Genomic DNA, 23,256 nt, shown 5'->3' on the forward strand with positions numbered 1-23,256 from the left:
TGGCAATTTTTTTATATTTTCCTGTGTATTTTTCTTCCTGTTGCTAAACAATTCCACAGGTTTTTTTTCTGACAGGAAGATATTGGAAGTGACACAGGTAAGACAGCATTTTAGGTTGAAGTACCTCTCTAAGTTTCTAAATAAATGTATCAACTAAATTTATAAAAATATATGGATGGATTATAACCTTTCACAGCGATTGAAAGTTTTATTACCTGATATTTATTACCTTCCAACAATTTTACTAATCTAGATAAACATTTTATTACAAAAGAAGTATTTTTTAAAAATTATCCCGTATTATTTATCAACATATATGAGGTTTATGTTAAACAAGTAAATATGCCTTGCATTTAAAACATTTTTTTTGTGTTAAGGTGTTTGTATTTGCATATTTGATGACAAAGAACTAGATTCTTTTCTAATAGCAGCTAATAATTGCTTTATGACATGAGTTTTCTTCTGTAACTACTTTTGGTTTTAATGAATGTTGTACAGTTTTAGCTGCCTCCTGCTGTGAGATATCAGGCCTTGTGTATAAATTTGTTGATCTGCATATTATCTTAAGTACTAATCTGGCAAGTAAGCAATAACAAAAAGGCTAAGTAAACAATAACTATAAAATGTATGTAGCAAATATATGCATATCAAAGTTCTTTGGTTTTTATTACTGCTAGTATTCTGGCAAGCTGGGAAAATGAACATCTTGGAGTTGACTGTCTTTTGTACTCTTCACGAGAAATGGTTTTCATGCATTTTCTTATATAGTTCCATCATGTTAGAAACAAGTAACACACAAAGCTTTATATTTATAAAGTTCTTTTGCTCTCTCATATGACTGCCACAAGGAAACTATAGTGATGTCATTATGCCAATTCATAGGTAGCTTGATCATGTTTTATAAGGGATCAATTCATTACTGGTACATGAACAAGTGATGTGAGGTAAAAGCGTATTGTAAAACAGTCACTTTTTGGAAGTTAATCTTAAAACTGCTGGTAAGGAAAACAGTCTGTAGCAGGACATGGTTTTGTTCATTTTGTGAAAGATGCTTGTCCATCACATTCTAAGGAATAGTTAGGGGTTTTTGTTTGTTTTGAAAAAGGGGAGACTAAATGAGGAAGATGAAAACAACTGTGCCATCACATTTTACTCTGACTGATACTGAATAGTATGTAATTACAGATCTGTGTGGACCTATGAAGGATTCAAGATGACCAGAGCATAATGTATTCATCTGACCACAAGAAGTGAAAAACTTAAAACAAAAGCACATTCAGATTTATTAAGGCACTTCAAGGACCAGTTCTGTAAATTAAGTGGGAATACTTTTCAGCAACTGCTAATGAAAACATGTTATTTTCTTTTGTATGATTTTAGCTTTAAGAAGGTTAGGCATGTACATGAAATTAAGAGCAAGCACGAAGAAAGGAAATCAGTATGTTTAGGGTTTAAAATTTCATGTTATCATGGTGAATAAGGTGGTGGTGACTGATCTGCAGCAATTTTGTCATAAGCTGGTGGAGCATCAGGTACCTATGGTAAGGAAAATGGGTGTGAAACATAAAAAAAACCAACCAATTGAGGTACAAGAAAAATGGCAAGAAAATTACATTAAACATGCAGCAATCTATTTACCGCCATATTAGATACAGGTCTATGGCTTAAAGTAGCTGAGCTCATTCATTAGGTCTCTTTTTTGAAGGTTACTTTTTTGGTACTCTGTTTTCTGGTTTTGCATCACATTCACTTCATTGCTGTTGTTCAACTAAAGAGAGAATTTTCAGTGTTGTGTAGGCAGGAGTGTTTTTCTTATATAGATAGAGTGTTTTTATATTCATAATTCAAATAAACATGGAAGCTTTTCTTTAAGAGTCTTGGTAGAGGCACTTTGCTTTTTTCTAGTTTTAAAAATTTGAGCAGCTTATTTAAAATTGTTAGCCTTTTCTGAATTCTAAAGCAATTTAAACACACCCATTTACATACACTTATCACTTAATTTTTCTTTTTGAAAATTGAAAAGTTTAAATCCTCATCTTTCCATAATGATTAGAAGACCTAACACCTTGAAGTTTTGTATGTTCCCTGACAATGCTTGCCAGAGTATAGTATAAGAGACACAATCCATTTGTTGTCAGAATGGCAGAAAATCTATTAGGGAGATGTTTGGGGTTTTTTCCACTGTATTTCAGCATTCAGGTGTTGCATCATTCTAATAGATTACATAATGATCATACAACCTAAGAATAGATGTAAATGAAAGAAAATAATTTTAAAAATAAAAATTCTAAATAGCAGATTTTAAAAATTTTTCACAGTACAAATTTTTCAAAATACTACTTTCTAAGTTGATGTTGAGGCATTGATATGAGAGCACACACCAAGGGAGAAATCATCAGGTGCCTATTTAACAATATTGTCTTACCATGTCTTACTAAGTTTTAAGTAAGTAAGATCTTGTGTTGCAACTTACCACAGAATTAAAGTCTCTGTACTCCTGCAGAGCCATTTTGCAATCCAGGGTTGCTCCCTCACCTACCACGTTTCGTATTGTGCTCACACTAGAGCTTTTGCTCTGTGACAGATCACAAAGAAATATGGGGAAGGTAAAAGGAAGAAGAGACTGTGAATTTGGAGCAAATTATGCATAATTTAAAATTTGACAGCACATTTACAGCATGTATTAGAGTTTGGGATTAGGGCCAGACGCATTTCAAGTCAGAAAGATACTTTACCTGTAGGACACTTTTTGCTGTCTCTGCTGAGATGTACTCTCTCTCCTATGTAATCCAATTACATTGCCAGAAAAATAAGTATCACATTTTTTTAGGTCCAAGACTGATGCAGGAACTGACATCTCATGTACCTGAATGCCCCCTCCTCTTTATGCCACCCACTTCTTTCTTTAATTTCCCACCTTTTTGTTTTCCATTTTTCTAGCATTTGTTTTGTACACATTCTGTAGCAGTTGTCCCCTAGCCAGAAAAAGCCTAAGAAAAATGTGATTTTCAAAACCAGAAAGTAGCAATCTGCAATGAGAAGGAACTGAACAATGGATTGTGCCTTTTGCCAGGATGTACAAAGCAGGCATTTGGTTCAATTTTTGAGGGTTTTTTGGGGTTTTTTTGTTGTTTTTGTTTTGGGTTTTTTTTTGTTTTTTTTTTTTTAGTACAACCTTAATTTTTGCAACATTTCACTATAAAAGTTCAGATTTTATGTATCTATCAATACATGTATCTGCCAATTGATACATGTATTGGATAGATAACTGGAAAGGGAACGGGACAAAGTTATCAGAAACAGCAAAGAAATGGATTTGCTGACTTGGACGAGAGCTTTGCTGAGTTTTTTAATCCCAAGTAGTTACTTATATCTTCTTTGAAATATTAGAATAACTAAAAGATACTGTAAAACACCTGTTTGGAAAAACTTTGTCCTGGTTTCAGCTGGAGTAGAGTTCATTTTCTTTTTAACAGCTGGTACAGTGCTTTGTTTTGGATTCATTGTGAGACTAGTGCTGATAACACCATGATGATTTGGTTGTTGCTTAGTAGCTCTTGCTCTAAGTCAAGGATTTTCAGTGGCTCATGCTCTGCCACTGAGCAGGTGTGCAAGAAACTGGTAGGGCTCATGCCTGGGACACCTGACCTGAACTAGCCAAACGAATATTCCATACTAGAGAACATCAGGTCCAGAGTATAAATGAGGGAGTTGGCTGGGTGGGGCCAATTGCTGCTCAGCAATGAGATGGGCATCAGTTGCAGGTGGTGGGAAACTTCGGTGGTGGGTATTGTGCACCACTTGTTCCTTTTGGGTTTCACTCCTCTCTCTCTCCTTTTTGTTACTATAATTAGCAGTAGTAGTAGTAGATGACTATATTTTGTTTCAACTGTTGAACTATTCTTATCTCAATCCATTAAGTTCACCTTTTGTTTCCAATTTTCCTCCACACCAGGCTGGCAGTGGGAAGTAGGCAAGTGGCTACATTGTGCTTAGTTGCTGTCTGGTGTTAAACCGCAACAAGCTTTCAGTTTAAAGGATTAAGAAAGACCTCGCTTTCATAGGAGAGAGGGCAAAACTTCAAAAATAAACCTTTGAGCTTCTAACAGCAGATCTTATGAGAAGGATTGTACATTTTATATTTTGTAAGAAGACACAAATTAAAATATTCATAAAATAGTGTTTAGAAAACAAATCTCAAACCTGCCCCACTTTTGTTTGTAAATCCTAAAACTGCGAGTCAAAGTTTATACAGATAAATCACACATCACCCATATGTGAGCATATTTACTTACTTGTAAAAGTTATTTTTCTTTTCTGCTTCCTAGATTTATTCTAACGATATCTGTCCTTATTTAGGGGTAAATCTTAATAATAGTGACTATGCTACTTGTATTTAAATGAAAGGACAAAGAATACCTCTTGGTTTTGTGGAAATATTAAATATAATACTTCCTAGAAATAATTTTTTCTACCAATGTGTTGTGCAATGTTGGGCAACTGGTTTCATGTCCTTTTGCTTCTGGTTCCTCATACACTCTTGATTTGCAAGTTCTTCAGGACAGATTGTATTTCATATTGTGTGGTTTTGCCTGTGACATATATCAGTGCAAATACTGCCTGAGATAATGATGTCTTGTTACAGATTTGATGTTCTCTGCACTAATGTCCTGCAAATCATGTCAATGTATTGTCAAAATAATAGCATGATAGAAAATGAATGCCACACTTACCCGCAGACTTTTGTAGCCACTACGTCTTTTGTAATACCAGCAGCCAAAAGCAAGTAAAATTGCCAGCACCAAAATGAAAAGTCCAATACCCAGAGCTCTGTTGGGAAAGCAAAACAAAATAGTTAGCACCACTAGATGCATTCTCGCAGGAACAGCAATGGTTAGAACAAAAGTTTATGTCAATGTCTTTTTATGAGAGGAAAGTGTGGAGCAGAATTTACCTCAGAAAATAGGCAAAGTATCAGTAAATCTTCAGCCAGTTTCTGTAGATTTAATAGTTAGTTAATTTCTCTGCCAAGTCCTTAAGCATTTGAAAAAAAATATTTCTTTGAACATAATGATCTAGCAGTGACTACTGATTCCAAAAAGATAACCTGCTTGTAAATCTAGCAGACAGCATTGTGATATTGCAAGTGAATGTGAAATAAATTAAATGCCACACTGCAGTGATGCAGCTCATGTTTATTTGTTAAATTTCTCTAGACAGCAAGTATTGAAAAATGTATCCTAATTGCATAATATTGTGACAACTACTAGTGCCAGAAGGGGTTTTGGATACATAAAACTCTATACAACCTTAAAACATGACTAAGAAACTTTGAATTATTCATAAAGAGCTCTATAAGGATTTAGTTCCTGTGTGACATACTAGGCACAGTATTGGTATCACTGGGTCATCTTAGGGAATATATGCTTTGCAAACTGTGCTGTAAAACATCCTTGCCACTGCTCACTGTGGACTTGGCAGAAGCAGCACAGTTCCACTCTGTGTCAGAAAGCAAGCTGACCAAATAATTGCAAATTGCAATTTCTTTGCTAATATCCTCCTTCTTGAGACATACAGAATTAATTCTCAATTTTTTTCTTCTTTGCCTGTTCAGGAACAGAAGAATGTGTGAAATGGTTAAAGGGAAAAGCATGGAGGAAAAAATTACTATGTGAATCAGGATAAACCCATTCTAACATACTTCTGTGTATCTTATGCCCAGTTGCTCTGCAGTAATTACCCCAGGCTTTTCCTCTGGGACTGAGTAGTGGTGTACGTGACGTCAGAGAGGTTTTATATCTATTTGCTATCATTTTTTATATCATTGCTATCATATACTGATCCCAAGTCTCATGAAGGAGTGTTTCCGTATGAACTAAGAAGCCTGAAAGGAGATGCAGGCAGATTTGTGTGGCAGAACAGGCTGCCTTTTTGTCTGAACTGCCTGTGTGCTGTCTGAAACATGAAGCCCCTTGGAAACGAAGGGATTTTCTTTATCATAAGTACACGTATCCTGTAAGTTGCTTCTGTCCCTTGATGACTTTGTGTGGCCTGGAGGCCTGTTTAACTGAAGAACACAGCTCACAGCAGTCACTTGCTTTCTGATGCAGCCAAAGTTATGGGATGGCTCCACTGGTTTTGCTGCTCTCGCTCAGGCGGTTAAAACTTGGAGAGGCTACTTCTCCAGGCAGCTGCTGCCCTCTACATTTTTAGACTTTCTGCTTTTCACGTTACATAGTTTTAGCTGTCCATTCACCTGTATGTCACCAGAATGTATGTAATTTCTGGAGCTGGTGCTTCTGACTATGTTTGCCATCTAACCCCTAACTACTCAGAGGCTATTTCTTGCAATTGTGTGCAATTTCTTGCAATTCCAGTTAAAGCTGAAGCTCTGCTACTAGGAATCTGGGTTTATATCTAGAATACTCCTGGTCCTGAAAGGAGAGTGTCACATTTGTGTGTCTAGAAAAACTACTTATAATTACAGCCACTAGGATTCACAGTAGGTAGAGGTGAGTGTGCTTAGTTTCAAGTGCTGAAACAGGACTAGCCAGCTGTTTTTTTAAGAACTGTACTGCTTTGGGTGGACTGTGAGAGAGCCTTCTCCTTTGTTCTTTTTGCCAGGGCTGATCATGGCAAAGCAGCTATCTTGCAGTATGAGTGTCTGCAACAAGTCATTAAGTTTGGGGCTGAGTACCCAAAGCACAAGCCACATACAGATTTTCCAAGTACATTGGCAGTATTTGTCTAATGCAATAAAACATTGCCAGTTGGGTGGTGTCTCTAATAATCCAAGACCAAATATATTTTACTGTAATCCAAATATAACAAAATATTAGCCAGAAACAATTTACTGAGAGTCACAGTTGTATGGCATTGATGTCTTCATCCACTTTTTTTTTACCTTTTCTCTGGAAGTTTCCCATGTTCTTAAGGGTGAAACAATGTCCTTTTTAAGTTCCTAAGAAAGGTCTGTGGAGCTAGTGATAAATTTAGTGTACAGATCACCTTGCAACAACCCCAAAAGAAAATTCTAAATAAGCCTCAGTAAACCTGGCAAATACTAATAACTTGTGATCATATGATATAACTCTAGATTCTTGGATTCTGCAGTTCTGATTTTTATTAACATTGAGGACTCAATGTTAAGAAAAAACTTAAAGTTTTTGCAATGACAAACATTAGAGACAGCTACAGGACAGTTAAAATGCACTCAATCTATATACTACAGTGACTTTTTTATACTATTTTCTGTATTTGTTTCAATGCAATTTGTTTTACTTGCTTATATGCTAACATAGATTTTGATTTATGCTTACTCTTCTGCTGCAAAATAGGTATGTCCTTTCCCTCTGAAATAGTTGCCATCCTGGTGGTTATATCTTCTGGGCATTTTGTGAGGGTGGTCCTGCTCAAACCTACAAAGTAGAAACACAGTGTGTCAGTGTGATAATGTGGTATCTTTAAAGCATAGTATTATCAGGTTCCTTATTTTAATGGGAGCATTTTAAGGAGGCAGGACAAACTGACACCTTCATAATCAAGTAGATCCATATTTATGCAACCATCCAAATTTAAGACAAAATTTAAAACCATAACTATAGTCCACGTATCTCTACTGTCATCAAAGTGTTTGCGACTGAGTGCAGCAGAGTTTGCAGAATTGGATGTGACCTTTTTAGGTACCAAGTGACGGCAGACTTCTGAACTAAAATCTAGAATATAGAAGGGCAATTTACCTGGACAATTAAAACTATTGAGAAGAAAAACTAATATTGTCCTTACAAGTAGTTGTTTTTCTATTCTGTTATTCCCTGTAAAATACTCAAGAGCAGGTTTTCAGTCACTGGAGACTCTGAGAGATCTTCTGAATTTCGGATGGGACTACTGATTTATGTCTGCTAATACAATCTGAACTCAGATGTGCAGGGAATTTATATTACAATCTTAATTCCCACTTTTAAGGTGATAATCATAGCTGTCTCAACAATTAAAAATCTAATCAATCAAATATAGTGAAGAAGAAATACACAAGTAATCATGTTTCTGTAGAACACAATAGATCCTGCTTGATAGTATCCAGCTAATCTACCTACCCTATACAAGTAAAGTATTAAATACAACGACTTTACTGAAGAGAATTCTAGCCAAGGAAAGAAATCATGAGTTCACTTAGAGACAGTCAAGCCTCTTCTGAAGCGTAATTTTAAAGCAAAAAATTTCATGTAGGATAAAAAAAATATAAACCTTACCTCCTTCAGACCTGTATTCTGTCTGTTAACTGAAAGGCATGTGCAGCTTTCTTTGACTTGGTCTGTTTTTTTCTTCTTTGATCTGGTCTCTTATGACTATCACGAGTTTAAATTCCTTTCAGTACAGCTTCTGAGTGCATTAATTAGCATGAAAGGGGCAAGGAGACAACTCCTTATTTTCTTCGGCATCCTTCACCTCTTAACAAGCAGCAGAAAAATCTGTTATTTCTTCATTTATTACGTATGCTCTGAGAGACAACCCAACACCTTTTTACCTGCCCGATCAGTACAGACTGCTAGAGTGGGCAGACTGTTTCTAACTGCAAACATGTTTTGACCTAAGGCTGATTATTTTGTGACAGAGGACTGGTATTTTTGCATATATTTACTATGGCTTTGTTTGTGTATGCTTTTTGCACCATTTTAACACCGTGCAAACTGGAATATATGGACCCAAACTCATAGGTGGATGCTGTTAGGCTGTGACAGAAGTGTCTTAGATGAGGGCAAATACAGTTAAATTCTATACTGAGAAGCAAATATTACAACAAAAAGAGGGTCTCTCCCATGGGCTGCAGAACTAATGAAGCCTGGACTTTGCCTGTGCCAACACTGTAGTAATTCCATTTACAAGATCACACAAGAAATAGCAGTCTGTGATTGATTCAGAGGTCTGGGTACTGTGATAAATCAGCAGTCTTAGTTACTGCCAGAAGAGAGAGAAGATACAAGAATCACGTTCTGTTTGTAATTTGTCCTAATAGATCACTAATCTGAGCCTCTCTGTCATTCCACAGATTTTTTCAAGTTTGAAGGATTAAACACTTTTAAGTTTTCACTTGTCTTTGAAGCTGTGAACCAGACTCTAAATGTGGGGAAAATGGCTGACAGACTCAAAAGATAATAGGAAAGAACAGATAATGTGAGCAACCAACATCCATTTCATTACAAAGTCAGATGAAAAGTATTAACATCATTATCTTTTACCTAGTGCAGGTTTCGGAAGTCACCATTTTTTTTTTCCTTTGTGCTTTTCCTAATTATGGTAAAAATCTGACCTGTCTTTAGATATTTTTCCATGGTGGTGCCCAGAGAAAGGACCAGAGGCAGTGGGCACAGACTGAAACACAGGCCATGCTCTCTGAACATCAGGAAACCTTTTTTTCTGTGAAGGTGACTGGAGAGTTGCCTAGAGAGTTTGTTGAGTCTCCCACATTGGAGATCTGCAAAGCCATCTGGACACAGTCATGGGCAACCAGCTCCTGGTGGCCCTGCTGCAGCTGGGGGTTAGACCACAGGACCTCCAGAGGTGCTTTCCAAGCTCAGTCATTCTGTGATTAACACAAGAAGGATCTAGTTGGCTTTACTAGATCCATTAAAGTTTGAAACAACACAGTTTTTACCGTGGGGAAAATAAAGGGTACAAGAATGAGCAGTGAGGCACATAAACTGCTAATTTGGCCAAGTTATCTGGATGAACTCAATATGAGTTTCAAAGGTGAAAGAGGTGCAGGGAAATTTCTGTAAATATCCACATGTGTAAAACTGTAAGTGGATGCTGTAACAATCTGTCAAGTTCCCAAGAAACCTGCCAGCCCTTGTGCACTGTGAAAATGTAGATCTCCTTACTAAATCATGTGTTTTCCTGAAGAAAAGCTTCACTTCTGGAAGAGGATGATAATTGAAGGGTGCTGTTTGGTCTTGTGAGAATCAAAACACTAATAAAATCCATGTGATTTCTTTATCTAGCAAAACCAGTCTCTGACCCTTACTTGCCTCAAGTCATTTATGGGGCAAAATGTCAACTGCTTGAATATTTTGTGTTCTGAACAAATCTCTTGTTAATAGTACAACAAGAAAGGAGAAAAAACCCCTTTTTCGTGGATCTGTGGTGCCATCTGGAATGTAAATGCAGAATGCTGCTATTGAGGAGTTGGATGGATGAGGAGGTGAAACACCACATCCTGCTTCTGATCACAAGCTTTTAACAAAATCTTATTTCTCTGACATAGTACTGCTAACTCCATCAGTGTAAAGTCCCTAGAATTGACATACTGAGTCCATAGGTGTTACCTTTTCAAAGACAACATTTCAGGAGAAGAGGATGGAAGAGGAGCACTTTGGAGAAACCCCAAAGTAACCCATTTTTTGTGATAGCCAAATCTGTGGCAAACCCAAGAAACTCTGATGAATCTTGGTGAAAATTATTAAATGAATGCTTCTAGCATAACTAAAAATAACAGCATGACCTTTGAAAAAGGATAGGTATCGGTTGGTTTCAAGCTGTTGACATTGTGATTCCATCTTTCTAGGACAATAACCTGGGATTTTTATTAGTTTGCTTCATTTAATTATTGTCCTTTGACATTTGAGGATTCCTACAGCAGACAGAGCAAAGAAACACAGGTAAGTACCTTGACACCTGATTTAGTAAAGAATTTAGTTATGAGTTTTATGGGAAATTTAGTTATGAGTTTTATGGGAAATTTAGTGCCCAGAGCTGGAGGACCATGGCTGTGAATATGAACAGCTCCTAGTTGATCCTGAATTTGTACAAAATGTCCAGCACACAGCTGGATAAACACATCATGTGAGGGTGAGCAGTGGGCTCATGGGGCAGGCACAAAGGGTTACAGTAAATGGGTGACATAAGGCTGGGGACGTGTCACTAGTGGCATTCCACAGGGCTCCACCTTAGGCTCTCTGCTCAACATCTTCATTAACAACCTGAATGCAGGACTTGAATACTAAGTGAGTTTGCTGATGACATTAAATTGGGAGGAGCTGTTGACTTCTTTGAAGGCAGAGAGGCCCTGCAGGACAACCTTGACAAATTGCATGGCTGGGCAATCACTAAACAAATGAAGTTTAACAAAAGTGTTGGATTCTGCACCTGGGATGGGGCAACCCTGATGTGCAGACAGACTTATGAATGAGATGCTGGAAAGAAATGCCAGGGAAAGGGACCAGTGGGTCCTGGTCAATGGCAAGTTGAACATGAGCCAGCAGTGCCCTGGCAGCCAGGAGAACCAACCCTGTCCTGGGAGGCATCAGGCACAGCATTGCCAGCCTGGCAAGGGAGGGGATTGTCCTGCTCTGCTCTGCACTGGGGCAGCCTCACCTCCAGTGCTGGGGGAAGTTTTGGGTGCCACAATAGAAGAGAGATATAAAGCTGTTGCCCAAAGGAGGGCAATGAGGATGGCGAAGGGTCTGGAGGGGAAGCCATGTGAGGAGCAGCTGAGGTCACTTGGTCTGTTTTGCCTGGAGATGAGGAGACAGAGGGAAGACCTCACTGTGGTCTTCAGCATCCTCATGAGGAGAAGAGGAGGGGTTAGCACTGATCTCTTCACTCTTGTGACCAGCGACAGGACTCAAGGAAATGGCCTGAAGTCGGGAGGTTTAGGCTGGATATTGGGAAAATATTCTTCACCCAGAGGGTGGCTGGGCAGAGGAACAGACTCCCCAAGGAACTGGTCACAGGACCAAGTCTCACAGAGTTCATGAAGCATTTGGACAAAACTCTTATGCATATGGTGTGACTCTTGGTGTGGTCAGGAATTGAACTTTGATGATCCTAACTGAGCCTTTCCAATTCAGTATATCCTATGATTCAACTTCTTTTGTGCCAATAAACAGATTCATGGCAACAAGAGGACAGCGTCCAAATGACTAATACTATTCAGTGCATTTAGCAAAGAAACTAAAAGTGTGACTTTTCATTTCTCACAAGATCCTGTTCAGGCTGGTGGGAACAGCTCTCCAGCTTGAGCCCTGACAGTTCCAGTTCTGATCTTGGACTGCACTGCTCAGGACTTCACCCAGTTGGACCATAAAAGCCCCAAGGATGGTATCAGCCTAACCATCCTGGACCATATCTCTGCTGCCAGGCTGTCCTCATGGCTTCAGCCTGAGCTCCTTGTGTTTCAACTTTGGTGCTGCCTCATCCTCACACCATTCACCACTGTGATTCAGTCTTTCATCCCTTTTGTTCTGTCTTCCCCCAATAAAATAAAATTACAAAAACCGCAGTTGTTTGGATACAGTCTCTTTTTTATTCTTATAAATAGAGCATTTACTCAAAGTATTTGCCTTAGCATAATTGGAATGTGGGACTGAAAGGGACCTCAGGGAGTCATTTAGTCCATGCCACTACTTTAACGCACATCTATTTAGATTCTTGATTGCGTGTTATGTATTCTCTGATATCTCTGTTTTCATATTCTCCCCGTAGTCTGCATTGTAGCTTAACAGGCTACAGGGAAGCTTTTTCCCTGTTATATACTATGCCTTTATGTGAAGGCAATTATTAATTGTCTTAACAAGGAAAGGAATTAGTCATGTCTTCTTTATCTCAGCCTATTATGGATTTGAAGGCTGTTCTCAAGCCCTGTAAAATTTTTGTCTTCTAAACCAAACTTTATTTCTTATACTTTCCTTAGAGTGTGTTTTCTTAATTTTCTCATTTATGCTGCACATATTTTTTTGCAACTCATGCACTTCTTCCAGTTCAAGCTTTGCAAACATCATTACCTCCTCTATCTTACCCTATCACAGAAAGGTATTTACTACTTTTAATATAGGATTGTGTTTGGGATTCTTACTCAGTTTGAAGTCCACTTAGGTCTTCCTCTGCTATTCATCAATCCTCTGTTTTATGTGCATGTATTTTGCTTTTTATTTCTGATATCTAGGACTGCATTTCTCTCTACTGTATTCTTTTACTCAAATAACTTTTACCTTTTATCAGGTTTGTTTGTTTATTCAAGCCCTGCTCTGTAGAGTGCTTATGAACACTTTAGCTCAAAACTGTATTCAGATACTCATGCTTTCACATCCAACTTGTTCACTGAAAATTCTGGGCACTACTATCCTAAGTAAACATGTGTGAGCTGAAGCCTCTTCCTCACTTTTAGTGACAGCTGCAGTCTCCATTTGGGGATAGAGTCTCTATCTGCTGCATAGATGCTTCATGGCAATTTAATTTAGGCCATGGTTTCCCTAGATCACTTATAACAGCCCTGTGGGACTCTGCTGAAGACTTGTATAGTCAAAATGCAATTTCAATATCAAAATAATATGGTAATGGTTACTGTTCTAGTTTGCCTGTAAACTAATTTCTTTCTTCCTTTGTTTCAAACATTCCTACTTGAAACTTCTGTTGTTTTGTAAATCCTACTAATAGTGAGTTTGGCAAAAATAAAACACTTCCATATGTCCTGAAATTCTGTAAGAGGTCTCATGCAGTCACACCACGACATCGTGCTCTCAGTACTTTCCAGTTTGATGTTTCAGGAGATGGAGGGAAGGGTAGGGTAATGATGACTTTTCTGGTTTAGTTTGAGTCTGGTTTCCTCTTTTTTTTCTCTCTTGGAGTCGATCTAAAATAACTAAAAATCCAGCTGATAGAACTAGAGTGGCTCCTGCCATGTAGAAGCCTGCTCTGTAATCTCCAGCCATGTCCACAATCAGACCTGGAGAGAAACAAATGACAGCAATGTGATTGGTGGAAAACAGGCTAATGTGAGTTAGCTCAGCAGTGTGAATATATCCTCTCACAAAGGCAGTGTCCTGGCTACATACTCATCTTGCAGCTTTCTACATCATGAGCACATGAAACTTCACCCCACTACAGCATTTTTGGGTTTGAAACACAGTTCATGTCTCATTGCTTTGTATATGTGAATTTCTGGTGAAACAATATACTGCACATTTTTAAGCACTTTCCAACCTGAAGTGTGGCAGACAGTGCAGGTCCTGGCAGAAAAAAAAGACAGACCATGCAGCTGTGTATCTGAGTAGCTCCATGTTCTGTGGTGTAGCTGTCATCAATTGCTGTAATTTGGACCATAACTGTACAGCACGAGTGAGTTTAAAGAAGGAAAGAAGATTCATCTGCCCCTCTGGCAGAGTTGGAGAATTTGTCTGACGTATTATGGGTTTCCGGTTCACCATTTTACAAAGCGTTGCAGATGTTAACAAAAAGACCTTGGTTTTCAGGGAGGTTTAAGCCAACCTTAAATACGTAATGCCATTGTGTACTGAAAAATCTCTAACATAAAAGTAGCACTGCAGCAGTGTGTCAGCTGCCCTGTGGGTATGATGGCACATTTCTCTGTGGGCTGATGAAGGCTGCTGGCTTGTGGGAAGTTTGTCCCTGTTTAGGGTAGCTCTAGTCCACATTCTAAACTCACATCAGCCCTATACAGGCACAGAAACGATGAATTAAAATCTTTTAGATTTTACCCTCAAAGGAGGAGAGGAGAGCTTAAGAGGTACTTAGTGTTCCCTGCTCTTCCGTACCTTCTTTGTAGTTTACTAAATATACACAAATATACACTGATCCCCAGATAATCAGTACTAGTGACCAGCCACTATAATCTGTATGTTATTCAGATCTTTCCAACACACTTTTGATAATGTTCTTTCTCAAACCCTTATAAATCTTCCTTGTTCCTGTATTTTCAAAAGTGAATTAAAATGTTCCAGTATTCAGTCTGATCCATTTGCAAGCTATTAGTGTTGTTATTACCACAAAAGTCACTTTCAGTGTGTGACCAATGGTCTTTGGATAAGGACTCAGATTTACTTTGTACAAGTTACATTGGGCCATTTTTTAATGCCATATCACTTTTTAAAGTCTCTACAGCTTGCAGTTCATTTGTCTTGCATTTTTCCAAGATGACTATATCTCATTGCCAGCCCATAAATCCATGTGCTGTCTCATTGTCTGCTCTCTCTTCCCACTGTTCTTATGTGCTGCCTTCCCCATTTATTATACTAGTTGGCTCAAATGCTGTCTAAAACCAGCAGGCATCTCTCTGAATATTGCCTTGAGGTTTGCATAGCCTAATGTTTCAGGCTGTTCAATTTGAACTTCAGTAGAAACCCTCCCAACAATACCAGCATTTGTGCAACATCACTGGTCTCAAATTTCAGTTTCTTCTCTATAACTGTGGGCCTGCTGCTTGTTCCAAAGGCACACTTTCATAGCAAGATAGTGGGAGGCCATCAAGTGGCATTATGTGGGATTCAGGAAGCAGGAACACCACCATGTGAACTCTACCTTTTGTCCCTGCTTTCTTGTTGAACAGGTATCTCTAAAATCACAAAGCAGAGAGGGAGCAAGATATTTTGGAGAGAATTTAAACTGACTATTTGTGTTTTATATACTTCTTGGCTCAGATAACCCTGAGTTAAAAAAGGGGAAAATCTGAGTGCAGATCCAGATCTTTCCAGTTTGGATTACCATTCCCCTTTCTTCTTGTAAACTGTATTTGGCAGAGTGTTATCTTAACTTACCCGCAAGAGGAGGCCCCACAAAACCTCCAGTGCTTCGAATGAGCATGAACAGCCCTAGAGCACTGTCAAATTCTCTCATGCCTACAACATCTGCCAGCACTGTAATGTGAATGGCGACTGTTGTACCAAAAAAGAATCCATAGAAGCCAGTGAATATTGCCAAGGAAAGGTAATTGTTAGCCAGTGGTAACAGCATCAGGGAAGTACTGATCAGTGTAATCGTCATCGCCAGCAAATGAATGGTTTTGGTAACACGGAGGTTGGCATACCAGCCACACAGCAATCTGCCTCCAAAGTCCACCATAGCCAAAATGGATAGGAGGGATGCAGTCCATGCTTCATCTATTCCTAGGCTGTAGCTAAGTGGAACTAAAAATAATGGAGGAACAAAAAAACTCATAGCAGCTAATATGCCAAAAATGGCATAAAGTACAAATTCTGGTCGCCTCACAAGCATCCAGTTGAAGGTTTTGTGCACAATGGGAGACTTATCTTCTTTGTCTATCCTGGATGCACCATTGCCAGGTGGAGTTTCAGTTTCACAAAGGCTGGTCTCAAGGCAGCTGCTTGCCAGGGGTCGCATCAGTACTCCACAGACACAAATATTGAGTTGGATGCCACCTATGATCAAGAGGGCACCTTTCCATCCATATTGACTAATCAACCACTGGAAAAATGGCCCAAATGTGAATGCAAAGGCACATTCTCCAGCACTGGCAATAGCATTGGCTAAAGCCCTTTTCTTGGAGAAATAATGGCTAACAATGCTAATGGCTGGTGTCCATGAAAAAGAAATGCCGAGACCTGAAAAAAACCAATAGAAATAGCACTGGTTAGACATTATTGAGGTATTTTGAAAAGGTGGAAATTAAACAGTCAGTGCTCCTACATTTGCAAAGTTAAAAAGTGTTAGAAGCAAAACTTTTTTTGTTCCTAGCAGAAGCATGAGCTTAGGCATAGTAGATGTAAGAGTATACTTGTGATGTTATGTTCTGTAAGTTGTATGTGTTCAAGCAAAAAAGCAGGAGCATGAAGTATATATACTATTACTTTCTCACTTAAAAAAAAAAAAAAAAGGAAGTTGGTTTGACAGCTTTGTCAGTGCATGAGAAATCACATGGTCATGGGGTTGAAGTTGGACAGATCACAGAGTGTCCAGGCTGTCTGTGTAAATGCTGGTACTAGGTCAGACCAGCAGGTTAAGTTGAACTTAGGGAAGAAGCTCAGTTTAAGCTGACTTCAGGGTAGAAAGTGAGGCAGGACTGGAAGGAAGCTGATGTATTACTGCTATTTGCACTTCCTTTTCTTGCTCAACTGCTTTGAGCAGACTTAAAACCTGCTCTAACTTACAGTTCTTTTAATGACTCCCTAGACTATTTGGCAGCCCAGGACTGCCAAAGGGCTCAAATTCCAGACATTTTCTCAGGTATCCAGTGTGGAATTCAGAATGGTTTATTTTATTCCCTGCTAGCTTTGCTTCCTGTTCCAGGAAAATCTGCTAGCTGTTGGAGACAATTTTCTGGCCTGGTTTTGTCTGGAGTAAAGGAAAGGATTGGAATCAAATGAAAGCCTAGGCCTCTGTTCAAAATATGTCATAAGTTGATAGAAAGTATGGGATCTCTATGCCCTTTTACTGCAGCACCCTTCTGAAGGTTCTTTAAACCTTCACAAAGCTCTTGTCTCCAAATGAAAAATAAAACACTTCATTTTCTGCTTGCATATAATTTGCAGGTGCAAATTACCAGCATGTAAATATTTGTCTTCCCTGTTGTTTCAGGTTTCCTGCACACATGCTCATTTCCAGAGTGGGACAGGAGGGAAATCACTTTTAAAGTGCATTGCTGGATCTAGCTGCTCATAAAATCAAAATAGATACCAGATTTTAAAACTCCTACCACTAGTACCCTCAAATAAGTTGCCAGTGGAAAAAAGCCATAAAGTCATACCCTGTAGGAAGCCAGTCGTTGCATACATCCAGACCATGTTGAGTCCAAAATATCCCAGTACCATGCCTGAAAAAGCCAGAAGTCCTCCAGTGATCACAACTGTCCGATGGGTGTATTGTACACATAGTGAACTGGCAACCGGGGCTGGGTCAGCAGCAAAATCAGAGAAAGAAAAATATATGAGGAACATTAAGCTGATCAACACAGCCAAATAAACAAATAGAACATTTGGAGGAGGAGTACCCTCATAAAGCTTGACACAAAGAGCCTCAGTTCTGCTAGATGAGAGGAGCTCAGTCAAAATTACGGAATTGTATCCTTGCTGATAGAGAAATGACTGTTCCTGAAGCACAGATTTTAAAACACATTCAACATAGGTGGACCCTTTTAAAGGGATAGAGCATTTTAGTGCCTTCCTTGCAGTAGGACAGTTCTACTGATTTTCCTGTAAGGATCAAACTACCAACATGACAGAAGCTCATGTACTATTTTAGCAGAAGGTGAAGCTTCAGCCATAGAATCTATAGTTTCACCTATAAAAATGGTATTATTGGGAATGTATTATTGATATGGCTGGTATGAAAACTTTCTGGAGAAAACTAACTTTTGTTTTCTACAATTTTGCAAAAATCAATCCTTACTGGAATTTTAAAAGTTTATACAGGACTAAAAATTAGGTTTTATTTTGTGGTAATACTTTTTAGAGAAAATTGGCAGTCCATTTCTTAATCTTTATTTTAATGGTACAATGTCTTTCAGCAGGGACTCTTCAACACAGGGGTAAAGGTGCAGTTGGTACAGATCTGATGGTGTAGCAACTGGTATGGTCTCTAGTTGCTGTCTGGAAACACATGAAATGTCAGGGATATTTTTGCTTAATTAAGGGTAAGTTTTACTGCCTGTCTGTTTTTCCATCAGCATCACAGAGCTGAGGTCAAGGCCGTAGGAGTTCTTTAAACAGCCAAGGCCACTAGGGGGTTCCCAAGCACCGCCTGGCATGAACCAGCGCCCTACAATCCCTGAAATGTCCTGGGAACTGGAGTTCGTTCGTGCATAAAACGGAATTCGGTTAACAAGGACCATGCTTCTAAACGGAAATAAGTAGGAAGACAATGATTAAGAGAGAGCAGCCAGCAAGAAATGTTTCACGGTAGTTTGTAGGGGCAGGTTGTGGTACATTTTCCTGTGTTAAGATCAGAATTAAGAGAATTTGGTAGTTAGGATGAGTGAAATAAATCTGACAGAGTACTAGTTGTTGCAAAATCTGCAGGATGTATATTGCCTGACAGCAGAAAGACCTGGCAGGAGTTACACAAACCCCAGATGTCTCATCAGCTTTTACAACAAAAACCTGATGATTTTATAAGCATGTAAAAATGATACTGAAATTCAGTCATTATCTTAAGATGTAATCAAAGAGACATACAGTTGGTGAATCATGCATTATGATAAAAAAAAGTAAGATGAAAGTAGACACAGGATAACTTCCATGAAAGTACTTAAAGACAACAGAAAGATCTGCAGTTGGAGCAGAAATACCACAAAACCTCAAATTTTAAATAGCAAGTAAGGAGAATAAACAGGCAGAAATTGCTCATCGGGTAGCAAGAGAAAGAAAGAAGCTATCCACAGAACTGGAAATGAGTAAAATAGCTGGACTCCAGAGTCTGAAAGGATAAGGGATAAGGATAAGACTTTACACAAAAAATGTACAAGCAATGGGAATGGATGGCAATCAGAGTGCAAAGAGAAAGGTGTTGGGAGGTATACATCAGCACCAAGAGAAAGCTGGTGAAGGTGATGGGGAGAATCCTTGCTGTGGTAAACTGAACAGCCTGTTGCAAGTGCAGATCTTGGGAGTAGAAGCACATGCTCTCCTTCAACAAAAGAAACAGACCTGCTGTTGAAAGGATCCAAGTAGGAAAAAATAGTAATTCAGTGATCATCCTTCATACTGAGCCAAATGACACTTAAGGTTTCCCAGAGATACACTTTAACAAAGACTAAGCCAGGCCAGGAAACATGCTCAAAGAACTGGAGGCTCAGGTGATCTTCATCAGGAAGTCCTGTGGTCCCTATAAATGAAGCAAAGGCAGGAGAAGATGAGGACAGTTATGTATTGACCTGAGACATTTATAAACTATTATACAGAGGGGGTTTGAAATGTTTGGCCATCAAGCTTTAGTCACTGAAAGAGGATTATTTTTGTAGGATTTCAAAGGATGAAACATAATTTCTGCTGAAAATTATAGCTGCCTTCTTTGAAGCAGGCCAGCTTCACACCTGGCTAGGCAAATATATTTTTGTGGGTTCGTACTTGATATTATTGTGTCATATGCTCTGTTCCTTGATACCTCCCTATATAATGTAAATATATGCTATAACAAAACAAAACCTAATTAAAATAGGACTTCAAGTTTCTCCTCTTATGCTGGCTTTTTCTTCTCATGAAGTTCAAATGCCTGAATGACAAAATAGTATCACAATATGTAAGTGATCTGTCTAACTTGTAACCCAAATTTATATATTACCATGTATTCATTTCTGTGGACTGTGAAGCAGGTTTTTAAATGATTTTTTTTCAGTTAATTATATCTACCACTGCAAAGCAGGCATCAAGGATAGCAGTTTATGGAACTGATAAAATCTTTTCAACTCATTACTTACTTTATCTTTTTACTTTGACTTTGGGTTTCTCTTTTTCCTTTTGAATACATTTTTCAAAGAAAAATTAGTTGCTCTTGATATTTGAAAGTACTGCAGTTCCAAGCAATAATACTGATAGGTGTGAACTGAGTAGGATGCATATAATTATATAGTGTCTATGCAATTAAGTGTCTTCACAGACAAAATTATGATAGCATTTATTATGTAAGGACATTTACCTATTGCAATCATATATCTCTATGAGAACATGCAGAACAGACTTCACAAATTCTGTACAGTGCAAGCCTGCACATGTTTGGAATCCTCACCATCATGTGAAGGATCATGCAGTTTACAAGGGCACTAAGAACTGTCTAAAAAACCAAGCTGAGTGAAATGCAGTATGTTTCCTATCTTTCCCTCCTTCATTTGGTGAGCTGTGGTATGTGACCTGCTCCCCTAGCTCACTGCCTTTGACTTGGAATGCTTCACTTGCTCTTCTCCTACTCTTTGCTTGTGTGATCTTGTCTTTCTTGTCCTCTGTCTGAGTGAACTGAATTTTTTTTCTTTTTACCTCTGTGAGTCTTCTGGAAGATCAATTACTTGGAATCATACTAAGAGGGGTAAAGAACAGCAAGAACTGGTAATACATGCAAAGAAAGGACATCTTGGTGAAGATAAAAAGGAGAAGTGGGAAAAAGCAGGACTGACAATAATTTTGGTAGCAGATGGCTTCCCTGCTAGACAGGGTCATAATCCTTTTGTTTGAAAGTACTTTGAGGAAGTGACAGTCACTCTGAGATCAGTGAACTTGCACAAACTGGTTTAAGAGCTTGATTCAACAAGCTTTGTGGTTATTGGAATTATCTCCAATGATTTTAATTCAAAGCCTGTAGCGAAACTTAATCATGAGTTTAGGAACATGAAGCTTTTTCAGGCAATCAGATTCTTGTACTTACAGAGAACTGTTATTAACCCATTCCCTATATGAGGCAGCAAATGGCAATTTTCTGGAAGAAAATTTTCTGTATTTTTTGTGTAGACAGAAGTCTAGACCTTACATATTTCTGGGTTTGGGTTATTTCAAGGAAGCTTTTCAAACTTGCTCAGGTAGTTAATATATTACAATAAAATGCTAGATGAGCACTACTACCTACCTCCTAAATGAAAGACGGCAATAGTTACTGATGTGATCCAGGAAGTGGTGCTTGCAAGTTCATCAAAGTGCTGCTGGATTTCAACAAAGAACAGACCAAAAGTCTTGAGGACAGCAACAGTGAGGCCCATCACCATGAAGGCTGACACTACCACAACCCATCCATAGCCACCATCTGGTGGATTGCTGTCTTTAGCCTGCATCTTTTCTAATTCTCAGATCTTCTCTGGGTTTTGGGCTGTGTTTTCTTTTTTTTTTTTTCTGGAGTGGTAGTTATGGTGATGAGGTTTTTTAACAGATCTGCAAATTGGTAGAAAGCCTACTGTTAAACGAATTAAAATATTCTAGGAATGGCTTACACATGTAATTACCAAGTTAAAATACAACATTCATTACAGTGGTTTGACTGAAAATATTACCTGGGGAACAGATGCCCCAAGAGACAGAAGACTGAGTAAAGAAATAAATTTTTATTTAAAAAAAAAAAAGGGAAAAATATTCAGGTACAAAGTGAAGAAAACAATGTGAACACAGGAGAGAAGGCAATAGGAAAAGATGCAGACAGGAGATTTTCAAAGATAGAAGAAATAAAGGATCCTCAAAATTTTAGCATTTATAAATATTAATATTTCCTGCATTATCAAGCATTTTTGCCAAATGGTGCACATCGATCATTGTGAAGGTGTATTGATAGCGAAGAACATCTTATTAAACACAAAAATGAAAAAAGCACATTTCCCCTTAAAAGTTTTGTGACCAGCTTGGAGTAGTCATGGAGTGCACGGAGGACACAGGATCTGGCTGAGGGAGAGAAACATTAATATATTTTACTGGTTTCCTCATGGACACTAAATTTTGAGCAAGCTTATTGTACAAAATGCAGAAGGCCAAAAAAGACATGGTGCTCCTGTTTTAGGGTGAGAATGGGAATTTGACATAGGTGAAGAAGTACCATACTTAACATTATCTTCCCTGTGTGCAGCTGGGAAAAAATGAGCTTCGAGGGATTTCATACCACTTGAAACTATCCAGTACAAAGGAGCAGTCACTGGTCCCATGATTTGCTCCATTGAGGTACGTGATCTCAGGAGGATCTGAATCACTGCAGCCCAGTGGGGAAAAGAAGCTGTGAGGGCCTTGTAGGGATCAGAAGCAAAATCATTCTGCAGCCATGTGTCTGCACTGATGTGGCACTGGACACATTTGCATGTCCTAAAAAATCTTAGAACAGTCACAAGAGAGGGAGAGACTGCCTTTTGTTGACGTCTATATTAAAGAAACATTTTCATTCCCACAGTTTCTGCGTGACCTTAGGAAAGTCGTTCGATCTTGCTGTGCCTGTTTTCTCAGTTGTCAAATGCACCTAACACTTTCAAAGCTCATAAATTTTGTGAACTTGGAAGCACTAATACTTGTATTAGTGCTCAGTTACTATAAGAAAATACAGAAATTATATCCAGTTTTAGCCATGTCTTCTGACATGGCTGGTTTCAAGTAGCATGGTCATAATTTTGTTTGAGGCCCAAAAGAACATAACAAGGATGCAACACTCAAGCTAAATGAGCCTGCCTAGGCAGAGTGGTACTGATATTTCTGCATTCTGCATGGACGTGCCTGGGCACGGAGTTATGATTTGTGCCACAAGACAGATAGAAGAAATCCTGCTACTTACCAGGCAGCACCCAGACTAAAATAGGCATGATAAAATCTGCTTCCTGACACCACCCAGCACCTTCACTTTCATTAGGAAACTCTGTCCCAGGAGGAGTATAAATCAGACTTTACTGCTCACAAAACTTAAATGAACAGCATGTTCCCTTCCCTTATGACAAGTTCATCTTGTTACAGCTCAGAATTCAGCCTTCAGTTCCTTTTAATGATCACAGTGTTACAGGTAACTCAAAAATAAAATTAGTATTTCAGTCATTAATTAATGAAGTAGTTATTTTCCAGCAGC

The 23,256-nt window shown here is 38.5% G+C and overlaps 2 protein-coding genes and 1 long non-coding RNA gene across 3 annotated transcripts; 1 reads left to right on the top strand and 2 right to left on the bottom strand.

Moving 5' to 3' along the window:
• Window positions 1-1,259: 1,259 nt before the first annotated feature.
• Window positions 1,260-8,483, bottom strand: MLANA (melan-A). The gene is made up of 5 exons (XM_085042588.1): window positions 8,253-8,483; window positions 7,320-7,418; window positions 4,734-4,830; window positions 2,474-2,575; window positions 1,260-1,536 (listed from the first exon to the last, which is right to left on the bottom strand). Exons 2-5 carry the CDS (start codon window positions 7,391-7,393, stop codon window positions 1,468-1,470), a joined length of 342 nt encoding a protein of 113 aa, XP_084898714.1. The 5' UTR covers window positions 7,394-7,418; window positions 8,253-8,483; the 3' UTR covers window positions 1,260-1,467.
• On the top strand, window positions 4,824-12,280 carry LOC146424813 (uncharacterized). Its single transcript, XR_014846818.1, has 2 exons — window positions 4,824-6,015; window positions 9,050-12,280. It is a non-coding gene; the product is annotated as an uncharacterized LOC146424813 (long non-coding RNA).
• A 69-nt stretch (window positions 12,281-12,349) lies between these two features.
• Window positions 12,350-21,502, bottom strand: LOC146424814 (monocarboxylate transporter 13-like). The gene is made up of 4 exons (XM_085042490.1): window positions 21,301-21,502; window positions 17,498-17,641; window positions 15,552-16,355; window positions 12,350-13,723 (listed from the first exon to the last, which is right to left on the bottom strand). The coding sequence occupies exons 1-4, from the start codon at window positions 21,500-21,502 to the stop codon at window positions 13,518-13,520; spliced, it is 1,356 nt and encodes a 451-aa protein (XP_084898616.1). The 3' UTR covers window positions 12,350-13,517.
• Between the last annotated feature and the right edge of the window lie 1,754 nt (window positions 21,503-23,256).

The sequence above is a fragment of the Lichenostomus cassidix genome, chromosome Z, assembly GCF_008360975.1.
Source record: "Lichenostomus cassidix isolate B80296 chromosome Z, HeHo_3.0, whole genome shotgun sequence".
Lineage (NCBI taxonomy): Eukaryota > Metazoa > Chordata > Aves > Passeriformes > Meliphagidae > Lichenostomus > Lichenostomus cassidix.